This window comes from Neltuma alba, unplaced genomic scaffold (assembly GCF_004799145.2).
Source record: "Neltuma alba isolate B1F8T4 unplaced genomic scaffold, ASM479914v2 tig00011052_pilon, whole genome shotgun sequence".
NCBI lineage: Eukaryota > Viridiplantae > Streptophyta > Magnoliopsida > Fabales > Fabaceae > Neltuma > Neltuma alba.
The window spans coordinates 1-13925 of record NW_021635799.1 but is presented as its reverse complement, the minus strand read 5'-3'; the positions used below and the strand labels follow the sequence as shown (position 1 = coordinate 13925).

The following is a 13925-nucleotide window of genomic DNA, read 5'->3' as shown; positions in this document are numbered from 1 at the left end:
CCTTCAAGAACAGTTGCTTCCATTCTTGCTCAGATCTTGCTTTTGAATTAAGCTCAGCGTTCAAGACAATGTTGGTTAAGAGCTTTGTTTCTAGGATTTCATTCTGGTCATGTTCTTCATTCAAGACCATATCTATGATTATCACTTTTCCTTCATTGCCTTTGCCTGAGATAGCTTCCTTCGCATTTTTAAGTATCTTTATGCAGTCATCATCACCCCACCCCAATCAAGTAACACCCACTGTAAAGGTGAAAATAGTGTGAATAAAATAGGCAACAATTTAACATTCATAGTTCTTCATTTCCTAATGATAATAATATGCAATTTACTCCCTCTGGTCCTTTTTAGACAAAAAAAAATATGGAAGTGTTATTGTCCTTTTTATAAGAAACTTTAAATTAAACTTCTTTTAGAAACACCAATGACTTTTTTTTAAATATCCTTAATTATAGTGAGAGACAGGGCTACACCAATTTGATAAACTTTATTGATGAAGGGTAATTTTAAAAAATAATTCAGATACGGACATATTTATTAAAAAGAGTAAATAATTTTAACTTTTTTTCTTGATCTGTGAAAAAGTTGTTCAACGTTTTTCAAATAAGAAACGTAGTATGATGTTCAGCTAACTTGACAACGTTGGACATTATAATAAAAGCTACAGCTCTCATGATCTGGACATAGTTGAAATAGCTAGTTCTGACATAGTATAAAGAATTTAACTTGGCCCTTCTTTAAAAAAAAAAAATGATCCTCTTCAAATGAATTTACGTAAAGTTGGGGAAAGAAAGGCAGAGAGTAGACTGGATCCGTTGAATTAACGATATAATAATTTGTTCCTCTTGTTCCGTACCTCCATTCCTCCCTCACAAAATTAAAAATATGATAAAAGCATTAATCGCAAAATATTTAATTAAAAATAGAAACACATATGCGTGTGAATTGAAATTCATAACTAAATGATTTGATCTAAAGGGGAAAAACTTGGGAAATTTTGTGTGTGTGTGATATAAAATTGATATATAACGTATTTCTTGTGTATAATTTAAGTAGGAAAGTGTATTGGGTTTCGAAAAATTATACATATACCTTAATCGGAGCTGCATCAGCTTGAGAGATGGATTTGAGCATATCTCCACCAACAAAACTCAAATTGGTGTTCCCAGATAATTTTGCTACAGTCTCAGAAGATCAAGCACTGCGTATTTCAATTTGGGGAATGCTTCGCATATTCTCTTAGCTGTGGTCCCATTTCCACCACCAACATCAACAATAGAACCCAATCCGTCCAAAACAGAATCCAAGCCTTTGATCAGTGCCATTTTCAAGAATCTAGAATCATTAGCCATTGCTTCTTGGAAGGCTGCCAATTCTGCTGGGTTTTGCTTAAGAAAGTCACAAGGGCTCATACCAGATATTGTCTCTCTGACTGAATTTTCCTTCTGATGAACCCATTTCCCCAAGTGATTATGCAAATAAATCATAGTAGGGTTTACTACCAATTGAACCATTGGAGATAAACAATGATCTGTGCCACTCACAAGAAGTTTTAATGCAGAAGTGAGATCATATGCCACTTCACTTTCTTCTTCTTCTTCATTGTTGGTTCTTTTGATGATAGTGAAGAGGCCATTGTGAGCTAGCAACTGCATGAGCCCTTTCACAAAGGTAGCTTTAGAGGGTGGAAGTTTGAGGGTTGATACCAACTGAGAAAGAGGGATGGGTTGGCCATGTTTGTAGATTATGTTTGGTATTTCAAGCTCAATGGCACATTTTAGACATAAAGAGGGTATCCAAAGATACATGACCTTATACAGTTGGGCTTGGCCATGAAACATCTCAGTGATTTCGTTTTCAGTTTCATCCATATGGATGGAGAGAACGTTGGAATTGCCTAATGAATTGTTGTGTCTTCCTTCGTATCCAATGTGCTGAACTATTTATAGATATAAATTTAAGTTCTTTATTTGTAGGGAATCATCCTTTTGCCAATTGTGAAACGCATCTAAACTTTTCTTGGAATTAAACATTTTCGTCTTATCTTTTTATAAATTAAAGAAAGTATTCATGTAATTAATTGTTAGATATGAATTAGTGCTGAGTTGTCTTTTGATTCACTTTATTGTTTGGAATTATGCTTTTGCCAATTATAAAAGATGAATCTAAGCTTTTGTTCTTGCAATGAGACATTAGCCTCTAGTCTCTTTACAAGTTGAAAAAAAAATGTTCATTCACTAAATGTGGATCCTTTTAATGAAAACATCGATAAAGTATCTTTGAAAGAGAAAACAAGCTGTTGCTACTCCATGTTATCCTTATTATAAGCCATTCTCAACAAATTTTCATATATCAAGGGATAGCAGATAAAGTGTTAAATTTTTCCTAAAATGTTTTTTTTTTTTTAGTTTACTCGCAACTTAAATGATGTAGATAATGAAACACGAAGTTCGAGGATTTTATTAACACTAAACCTTAATTAATAAGACAAAATTGAAAAGTAGTAATTAATGAGTTAGTTGATGACTTATATTTAAAATAAAAAATTGCTTTAAAAAATGCTTTATATCACTCCCTCTTTACCATGCCCTCAATCTTGCCGCCTTGATGAAGACAAAGTCGCCAACCTCTTCTTTGCATATCTGAATCAAGCACAACGTACAACATCTCGGCTTCTTTCTCATCTTCATTGATCCTGCCTCATCATCATCGCAACACGATGAGAGGAGGATCGGTCTCCTTGACATAGGATTCTTCCACCTCATATCCTTTGTACTTTCCTTTGACTAGAGGCTTCTCACTACAAAGAAAACATGTGATTACCGACGGAGGTTAGCAACAAAATTTTTATTTAGCAATGAATTACCAATGGAGACAAATTAGTGACAAAAAAAATTTCAATCACTAAAGTTTGCGATGCTAACTGAATAATTAATTAGAAATTAGCAATAAAATAATTTTTCATCAGTAATAAGTTTTTTTTTGTAGTGTTTGCTTTGTTCAAATTTTATATAAGTATTTTTACATCTTTATTCTTTATTATGCAAGTATTATTGTGATTGTAAAATAAGTCAACTTTCTATGTTTTTTATTCATTTAAACATATTCTCTACACTTTTTCTTTCTCTTTTCTTTGTCATCTCATTTTCTTTTTGTCCCAATTTTATCTCCTCATCCTACAAAACATAATAGGAAAAAGATGGATCATGATCCAAAGCCCTGTTCTCCAATGGGAGAATAGAGAGGCAATACTTCTGTGGAAGGATTGGACAATTGTGGCCAGGTGGATGATGAATTATTGAGCCTTCTTTTGCCTTTGTACGCTCTCTGACAGTTGAACTGTGTTATGGATGAGCGATTGATTTGATTGCCTTTGTTTTTCTTTTTTTCATTTCATTATATTATGGTTAGAATATGTAATATTCATGAAATAACATTTTTTGTTGGAAAAAACTTTTTAGTTTTTATTAAACTTGAGTGTTCTGCAGGAAATTATATTTAACAAGTCAATTGGATATTTCACGCAAATTTTTATGCATTAAGATTATACGAATTAAATCGTTGAATATATATAATTTTTGTTAGGAATTAAATTTAAGGAGAGTCATCAACAAAAGATGTTACCAGAATCTGCTTGGACATTTTGAGAGAAAATGGATAAAAGAATTAAGAGCAGAAATGTAATCAGCCGTATTTAAAAATGTTAAAAAGTCATGTTTCTCTAAAGATGATAGCTTTTTCGTATCAAAAGATACAGTATGATAATAAATAATATTATTTTGGTTCTTAATATATAACTCAGTTGACTAATCTGAAAAAATAAAAAAAATTAATAAATTACTTAATTAGAGTATATATTACATAATCTCTCTAAAATAATTAAGTGTATCATTATATTATATATTAATTTATAAATGAGGTAAATTATTTGGAGAAAAATGATAAATATAAGCAGTTTAAAATAATTTGATAATTTTCTTAATTTTTTAAAATTAGTTAACTGGATTTTATATTGAGGATAAGAGATAGTAGCTTAACACTGTGTTTGGTATGGGATTTTTAGAAAAGAGGGGAGGGGAGGAAAGTGGCTCCTCTTTCCTCGTTTGGCAAGAACATTTTTAATAGAGGGAAAGGAGCTGCTCCTATCCCCTCGTTTGGTTGGAACAATTTTTAAGGAGGGGAGGAGCTTCCATTCTCTCCTTTCTCTCTCTTGGTATCCTTTTCAAAAGTGGGGTTTTTTCAGAAGAGAGATGAAAGAGAAAATATTTAATTTCATAACCAGCCTTAGTAAAATAATATAATTTTTCTTTCATCCTCTCTTTGGCCCTTTAATTTCATTCTACAGTTTTCTCTCAATCTTACAATTTTAATAGCTCTAATCAACTCAACTTCATTCTCCCCTTATATTCAACAATTCAACTAGAAAAATTAAACTATTTAAAAAAATTTGTTAAAAAAATGAAATGATAAAAATCATTGGGACAAAAAAAGAATCAATGAAGAATTATAATATTTTTGAAAAAGTCAATATATAGTACAAACGAGGTCTTATAATTATGACCAAATGTAGTATTAACTTAAGCTAGATACTAAGCAATTTTTAATCTTTTAATTAGTTAAAAATTTAAAAATAAGGAAATAAAAGATAAAAAATGTAATTTTCCTTTTGAACCCAATAGAATCAACAAATAACATTGCGGAAAGAAATTTGATTTTAATTTTTTTTTGTTTTTCTCAATGAGTTGTGCTTCTAGCAAAAGCACAACCTAGTGTTTTTTTTTTAAGTTGATAAATTACCTCACGCATATTGATAAAATAAAAAAATAAAAAATTTTATTTAAATTTTATACGAGTGAAGTAGTTAATTTTTGAATAGCTCCTGTCCTTCCCCTCTTATATCAAATAAGATATCATTAAAATGTCTCAGCTTCCTTCCCTCCAATCAATCTAAACAAAGGATTATTAAAATTTCTCCCCTCTCCTCTCCTTCCTCCCCTCCCCTCTATATCTCTCATCCCTTCCCCTGCTCTCCTTTCCTCCATTGAAATCCTTCTCCTCTCTTTTCCTTTGTCGAACCAAACACGGCATAAAAGCTGTATGGAGAGTTGATTATTTGTCAAAAAAATTATATTACCAAATGTATAAATATTTTATACGCAAGGAACTGAATACGTGAAATTATCACTGAGGTTCATGGTCCTTTTATGCAAAAAATAAATAAGGTAGCCAATAGGGGGATTGGATTTAACAGAAAATATTAGTCCTTTATAATATGACAAACTAAGATTCGGGATTGGGAGAAGTACCCATATTAGTGCTTGATATTGGTTCAAATAGGATTGCCTCCAATAGAAAGATACTTATACTTAGAGAAAAAAAATGTATGAAGACTACATAGCTCGTATTAGATATTAGAACTGGAAGTGGTAAATCGTTATAAGCAAGCTAAGTGACAGTTTTATTATTTAACACTAAGATTACAATTATTTATATATTTATAACTGTCAGTTTCGGTGCTGTAGTTAACGCCAGGGCAATTCAATTTCCAAACATTATTTTCTTTTGCAAAGAAGGATGAAGAGCCTTCATAATAATTTCTTCTATTTTAGGTGTTTGAGAATTAAAAAAAATGCAAAATTTGTCCACGGTCATAATTTTTTTCCTTTTCTTCTTAGTAGATCATATGTTCCAAAATTGTATTCACACGCTTCAACAAATGTTTGAAAAGTTTATATACACTTTTCCAAAAAAGTTTATTAATTTAAAAATAAGTGGAAAGTGCTAATTTTTTATTTAAAAAATGTATTATTCTAATATTTTTTAAGGAAAATAAGTGAAAAGTTTCTGCTTAAAAATTTTGTTAGTTAGAAGAACTTGGTATGTTTTTATATATAGAAAGTATTGATATCCTGTAAAATTTCATACACGAGCATCAATACTCAAGTTCAGATCATTCTCATTAACAAAAATTTTTAAGTAGGGGATTTTGACTTGTTTTTCCCATTCTTTGATGTTGAAGAAAATGGGAACACTCGTAATATTTTGTTTTAATCAAAGTGAGCACTCATAATTGATTTAAGCTATAAAACAAAACAAAAAATGATGTGAGCTTTCCAAATCATATGGATATTGAGATCCGAGTCTGGGTCCCATACCTCACAGGCATAACAGTATTTTTGCCATTCTCCATATCTCCATCTAAATTCATCTTAGCTTCTCATTACTATCATAGACTCATTATTTGCAGTTTTAGTATCAAGTTTCTCTTATCATGAAGCTTTCACTCCTCCCCATCCTTGCACTTCTCACGGTGAGCTTCGACTTACTTTCACAATATGGATCCCAAAACTTCATGTGTTTCTGTTAGTGCATCCTTCTCTTCTTTCTTTCTTTTTCTTGGACTAATGAAACTATATTCTGGATGTGTATTGTATATTATCTATGAAATCTCAGGTTGCCCATGCTGCCATGCCTCCTGAACTCTACTGGAAGTCCATGCTTCCCAATACTCCCATGCCCAAATCTATCTCAGATGTCCTCCACTCATCAGCTGGTTAGTATTGTAGCTCTGCCTCATGGCTCTTTCTTTTACTGCAGTTGAAAAAGATTCTCCGCACCGGTTTTATAAAAAGTCTCACACCTTATTTATGAAAATGCTATCTGCCACACTTTTTACACCATCATCCCAATAGTCGGTACTCTTCCTGTCCTTAATATAGAATCTAATTGGAGAGTTGATATTGATCCTATATGTAAGACCTATTTCACATATTTATCACTTTTTTTTTCAAAATTAACCCCATTGATTTTTTTTTAAACAATAATCAAGTAGGATAGAAAGAGAAAAAATTAAAGGAGAAACTCAGGGTATTTTAGAAGAAACATATCATATTAACTAATTTAACTAATATTCTTAATTTACTCAAGTTAATTACGTCTTGTATTGAGTAGTACAATTGTCTTGCTGTAGAAATACTATTTTGCCACTGGCATTGTAGAGTTAGTGGCTTGAGCACTCCCTGTAAATGCGTTTAATCCTGCTGGTAACCCTAGTATATTACTGCCTCTCTAATTAAGATATACTATCTTGCACTTGTGTGGCAAACTCAAAGTTCACATTATATATCTAAGTGTCTTTGATGTGCTAATTATAGGTGGGCACACTACAATGCACGCCAAGTATGATCATTATATGTCAGCTGCATTTCAACAGTATGCTGGAGGTGTATTCATTATTTATGACGAGCCTGAGACCCAACTCCAACATAACCCCTACGCGTCTCTCATCTTTCTGGAAAAAGACTTGAAGCCTGCTCACAAAATGAACTTGTTCTTCACCAACACTTCTAACCAAGCCTGCGTCCTGCCTCGTGAAGTCGTGAAATCCATTCCCTTCTCTTCTAGCAAGGTAATTGTAAGGTTTTAATTTAGGTGTACTTTGAATTCTAGTGACTGATTGAAATGTCCACACGAATCTGAATCACGCACTGGACTATCATTAATTATATCACACCCCAAATGCACATGAAGAAGAGAATACAGAGTTAAGAGAGAAAGAAAAAAAAACAAGTATGAGGGGAGATGTTGGGTTACTCTAAATCATACTATCTTCGTTCCTAAATGTAGAAGCTAAATAGTCAATTTGCAAAGATTAGGTAAATTAATTTAGATGGTGATTTGTTAAAAAAAAAAAAAAAGGTTGTATTGATTTCCAGAAGTAGCCGATCTTTTAATTATATGCTTTGGATACTACTGCTTTAATAAAAAAAACTCCTTAATAAATGCCATCAATAGAAAAAGTTTTTTTTTTTTTTTTAAAGAAAACCTCACTCCAATCCTATTTATTGCAACACCTACTTTAACTATACCATAAAGGTTAATTAATTAGCTGTTGAACCACTAGGCCAGGTTTGATCCTTGGCAGAAGAATATTTTTTTTTTAAACTCCTTGTTAAAACTCCTTCCAAACATGGGAATTGATCCTGTATCAGGAATGCAATTTTTTTGAAAAACTTTAAACTTTTTGAAATAACTTACAAAGCTACCGTTTCAGTGGTTCAAACATCCAATTAATTTCTTGGCTCAACTATTATTGAGTTACTTCTACTAATCCGTTGATATTTGACTTCATGGTAATAACTAAATATTTATACACCCTCATGCAGCCATCAGAGATGATGGCACTTGCTTGCGGCTACATAGCCATTACTTTCCTTTTTATAGAGGTATATGAGCCCATAATACTTTACTTTTTTGTTTTTTTTTTGATATACCATAAGTACTTACCTACTTACATATAATTATATACAGAAGTATAGCCTTACATGTCTAACAAAATATAACTAGAACATCCTAGATAAACTTGATGACCAATAAATTAACTTCTCTAACTTCCCAACCTTCTTAATTCTCAGCAAACATCACACTTTTGCCCTTTGGGCTGCTAGCATTTGCTGTATGCCATAGATGAATAGGGTAAGATTCTAGGAATCCCAGTAGTAATAGTAGTCTATCATACAATTAGATAAAGCTCATAAAGGCATGCAAACAAGCCATATTAATAGCACTTGCATCCAAGCATAAACAGTGATAAATCAAACCATCATAAGCTTTGCAGATAGATGTATCAATGGTCATGCATCTCACGCTTTGCAAATAGATATAATCAACGATGCTCATGCATCCCATACTTTGCAAACGGATATAATCAATACTACTCATGCATCCCACACTTTGCAATGCACATGGCCATGGCAATTAAATCAACATCTATACTAATAATTGAGTATAGCTCTATAAGTTTGAGTGCAAAGCAAATTCCACATACTCATACCTGAGTACAGCTTTACGAGGTCAATGCAAAGCAACTTCCACATAATCATACTTGGGTATAGCTCTATGAGCTCACAATCGTTGTCACGGAACATATCCACCATATATTCATTAAAGAATATAGGCACTATGGCACAAACAACATGCAGAAGTAGTACATTAAGTACATGAGAGGGAAGGAGTCACTACCTAGAGTCTCTTCTTTTGGTTTACCTTGTCCAGATTTCTTTTTTATTGGCTTTCTTGATGGGTTCGGATAAATATCAAATCCTATAATATAGTTTCACAGATAAATGGGTCAATGCTTAGTCCATTAGACTTTTATTATCAAAATATAACTTCTCTTGACCCATTAATGAATTCTATTCTTTTTATTTAATAGTTGGTCATCTTGGACAATATTTCTTACACAAACTATTCTCTTTAGAGAGTTTTCTCCCTTATCTTAACCTATACCGTTACTTTATTTAGTAACAAGTTATCTTGGTCAAAAAAATAATACAACACACACACACAATAGAAACCAATTGATTTTATCTCATTTCTAAGCCAATCAATTTCATTTCTTCCACTATTTGGAAACCTCAAACAAATCTCAACAATGAATTCAGTCAATTCCTGCTACCTTTTATAATCTAAATTTTTTTTCCAGGTTTAATTACCATTTTGGGTTCTCATTCCAAATTCATTCTTAATCTTTTCTTTAATTTCCAGTCATAGCTCCTGCTTCTCATGGCCTTAATAATAACATTCTCAATCAACACACATGTAACAAACATATATAAATATATTCATTATGTTTTAATCACTCCTTCTATTAGACCCCACCGCTTAGCCTCCTCCTGAAAAACAATTTCAGATTCAATATTTTCCAACCCCAACTTCCACGGTCAGCACACACCCAACAATCAAATTCATATATATATTCACTAATATAATGCCCCAAAATTCTCACTTCGAACGGCCACAATTAAACTATTAAAATTCACAAATTATAATTATATATCCTAATGGCCATTCATCTATTAACACCACATTTAAACATTCTTTAAATCATTATCCTATTGCTTCAAATTTTTGTTCCCCTTTATTTCACGTTTGGAAATTTTCTAGATTTACTATAACTACATGTTCTAATTCAAAGTCCAATTCCCCATGTTCTTAGCTACCTTTATAATTCTCACATTTAACTACCAAAATTTAGACCTTGTAATGCCTTATTAATTCCAAGCAATTTAACACCATCATTGACTTAAGGCAGTCAAATTTAATTGAATGATCTAAAATCATCACTCAACATCTAGAATATTAAAGAATGTTCTCTCCATAACACATTGCCCTGCATATGCTTGTATCCATCAAGCTTCCAAGTACCCAATTTCTTTCAATTTCTTGAGCATCCTACGGTATCTACACACATACATATATACATATATAATAAATTTGTTAAGACAAATCTGCGACTATATATGTGTGTGTGTGTTTATTCCCTCAAATACCCGAATCCTACACTCACACACATATATATATACACACACACATGAATATATATATATATATATATATATTATATCTCATTTATTCCATTTGATTACTTCAACTTCACACACACCAATATAAACTCCCTTAGCTTTCGGCCAACACAGAACAACAATACAAGGAAAGCATTAGAACTCCAATCTCCAAGGGTAACCTCATCTATATCCGTGTATGCCTTGACCTTCCTCTGATGTCCCAAATTCAACACGCTTAATCCGATGGCAAGCTCTCTGTTTTGATAGTCATAAAACAGAGACAGAGAACTCATGCACATCCTCTCAAAATTTGGAAAATATTTCCAGATTTTAAAACCATTTTCTACCATCTTTACAAGCTCTTAAGAAATAACCACTTTAATTTCCCCCAAACTCCGACTAACCGAAATACGTTCCCCACGTGTAATATATATTAGACTCTTAGCTTCACCTTTCTCCCATATTAATCAATATTTACTGCAGCAAACTTTCTCTTTTTAACAACCACTGAACCAATCGGGCACTTATATACACATATATTCCACATTACTACCTCATTCTCTTCTACCTTTATAGAGACCGATTCCTATAACCACATAAACCAAGAACTCGAAGCTAAGGACATGCAAAACAACAACCATTGAAATCCGAAAATTGTAAATCCCAGAATTACAACACCTCATGCCATTACCATCACACATATATACATATTAATTTAGAAACCCAACACTGCTCACCCAGCTTTCGGTCATATACAACATATATGCTCTTCATTTTCTCATTAAGTTAGAGCCATTTCCTTGAGCCATTAATCCCTGTCTCAGCCTTCGAAAACAGAGGAAGAAAAATCCATATGCGACCAAATTTATCAACATGCGGCACCACATTTTAAACAAACAAGCTTCAATCTACAACCCTCCTTGTTCATTTCATATGTTTCCTCACTTTCTCTCACTAAATCCAAACTCAAATCATCATCAAATTCACATCCAGCCACCCAGAGCAGAAAATAACGATGAAGTGTGCTTAGGAGACGCACCTTGATCAATTAATCGGTTTGCATGTAAGCTTCCCTACCTGTGGTCACTCCTCTAATTTCATCGATCTCTGATTCTCTCTCTACTCTTACTCTCGGCCTCTCTCTCTCTTTTTCAAAAGCTCAGCACGATGAAAATGAAAAGGGAGAGCGTGGGCAGAAATTTAAGGGTAGGGGAGAGCGAAATGACCATTATGGCGCTTCACTTCACTTCTTCTTCCTTCTAATTAATTTTCATCCTTCCCTATAATTCTGGAATGTAAATAAACTCAGAAATTAATCCATACATTTTATGTGGATTTTTCTATCCAATACCAATAGCTTCCTTGACCCTAAAATAATTTTCATAAAAATTCCGGTCAAATAATCATCTCATAGTTATTTTTCCTGAATTTTCCAAAAAAAAAATAGTTCTTAATTTCAAAATTAATCCTTAATTCTTTTAGGATTTTATGCCCTCCAATACCTTCTTTACTATCTCAAATATTATCCTAAAATTTTCAGATTAAATATAAGTCTCTAAGTATTTCCACAATTTTCTGAGAAAATAACTATTTTTCTCTTAAATTATCTATTAAAATTATTTAAGCCACTTTGGGGAAAATACATTTTCTAAAATATTTCTAACCCTGAAAATCAATATTTGATAATTTTTCCAATTTTATTTAGTCATTAAATAATTTAATAAATTTTTTCTTTTCTATTCATCCTGAGAAAATTCAGGATGTTACATTATTAGTTCATCAAATATGGGAAGAGATGTGGTCCATTTTATAAGTTAAAATTTGGGTTTTTGCAGGTATTTAATGCATTTTTTTCAATTTTATCCTTAATTATCTTTTTTCTCTCATTTGCCCCTCTCCCTCATTACATTTTCTTTTATCATTTTTCTCATTTATTTAAAGGGCATATTTGGGACCAAAATATTCTTACCTATTTATAACTTGAACTAATTTTAAACTGAATTTCTTTATACACAAATTAGTTCTTGAAGTTTATGATAAAGCCATAAGAAGTTTATAATAAAAACCATAAAGAGTATAATTTAAGATTCAAAGTAGATTGATGTGTTGCATTTAGGATTTAAAGCAAACTATCTTACACTAGTTCTTACATTTGGACCAAAGGGAGTACGTATATGTGTAAGTATCTCATGTAACTTATGTGTTTATGATTCGATAAGCAGATGGATGAATATTGGGAAAGTTTTCTGTGAAAGCTGGGTCAACAGAAGCTGAGATGATGAAGAATATAATTAAAGAGTGTGAAGAGTCAGGGCTTAAAGGAGAGGAGAAGTACTGTGCGACGTCGTTTGGAATCCATGTTGATTTTATCACTTCCAAGCTTGGGAGACACGTGGAAGCTTTATTTACAGAAGTGATGAAGAAGAAAGAAACAAAGAAGCAAGAATACAGAATATGCATGGAGTGAAGAGGGTAGGAGAAGCGAATCTAGTGGTTGCCACAAGCTCAGTTATGTGTATGCCGTCTTTTACTGTCACAAAATGGAGAGTACAAGAGCCTATACGGTGCCGTTGCACGGCGAAGATGGGAGCAGAGTGAAGGCAGTGGCTGTATGTCACACAGACACATCAGAATGGAACCCAAAACATTTGGCCTTCCAAGTGCTCAAAGTGAAGCCAGGGAGTGTTTCCTGTGTGGTCACTCTTCCTGCTCAAGAAACTGTTCTGTGGGTCCCAAAACAAACCCCTAATTAGCATCCATCTCACTGATGCTCCTTTCGCTTCTACGTATCCAAGGAATCTCTCGGGAGGTGCTCTTCGTTTTGTTTTTGTTTGTTTTTTTTTTTTTTTTGGTTTTTTTTTAATAAGACATTTGATAACTTCAGAGAGTATTATTACCGATCTGAACTGCTCAGATTAGATGTGGACACTCCAAGTTTACTATTTTTTATGAAGACTGAGTGAATATAAGGGAGTTAAGAACCACGGACAACAAGGAGAAGCAAAATTTTCACTATGAGAAATAAAGCTTAGAATAATCGTCTCATTTTTATGAAGACTGAGACACTGAATTGATATACACAAGAGTTCTAAAAAAAAAAAATGAACATAGCTGATAATAACATCTCTCCTAAATCTCAATTATAAATGTGATCTAGATATAGATTTTATACCTATAATATCCACTAAATCTCTCAATCACAATGGGCCATGCGAATTTGAGGCAAAACCTATCTGAACTCCCCCTCTTGTGTGCGAGGCTAGGCTAGGCTCTATGTGAGTGATAGACTCCTCTTCTTCAACAGTGAACTGATCAGCATTATTTTCTACTGCTACATACATCTTTCATCATAATGGCACTTTACTACCAGAAAGAGTTAAGAAGTGAGTAGGTTGCATCAAGAAGTCATCCTGTGATAAGAACTTATTCATGTTAGAGGATGTATAACAATTAAAGAGATGTCAAATTGTTATATATATCCATTATGTCAAGTTCACACGTAAATTCATTACAAGTGTACATATGTTTGTAAAAGATGAATTTATAAGAACTGAACGACACATTTAGCGTGTGTTTGGATAA

At 32.6% G+C, this 13925-nt stretch overlaps 1 protein-coding gene and 1 pseudogene across 1 annotated transcript; one reads left to right on the top strand and one right to left on the bottom strand.

The window, feature by feature from the left end:
* Positions 1–1175: 1175 nt before the first annotated feature.
* On the bottom strand, positions 1176–1868 carry LOC114760931 (isoflavone-7-O-methyltransferase 6-like). Its single transcript, XM_028950243.1, has one exon. It carries the CDS (start codon positions 1866–1868, stop codon positions 1176–1178), a length of 693 nt encoding a protein of 230 aa, XP_028806076.1.
* A 4363-nt stretch (positions 1869–6231) lies between these two features.
* LOC114760927 (BURP domain-containing protein 3-like) lies at positions 6232–13293 on the top strand (annotated as a pseudogene).
* Positions 13294–13925: the final 632 nt, after the last annotated feature.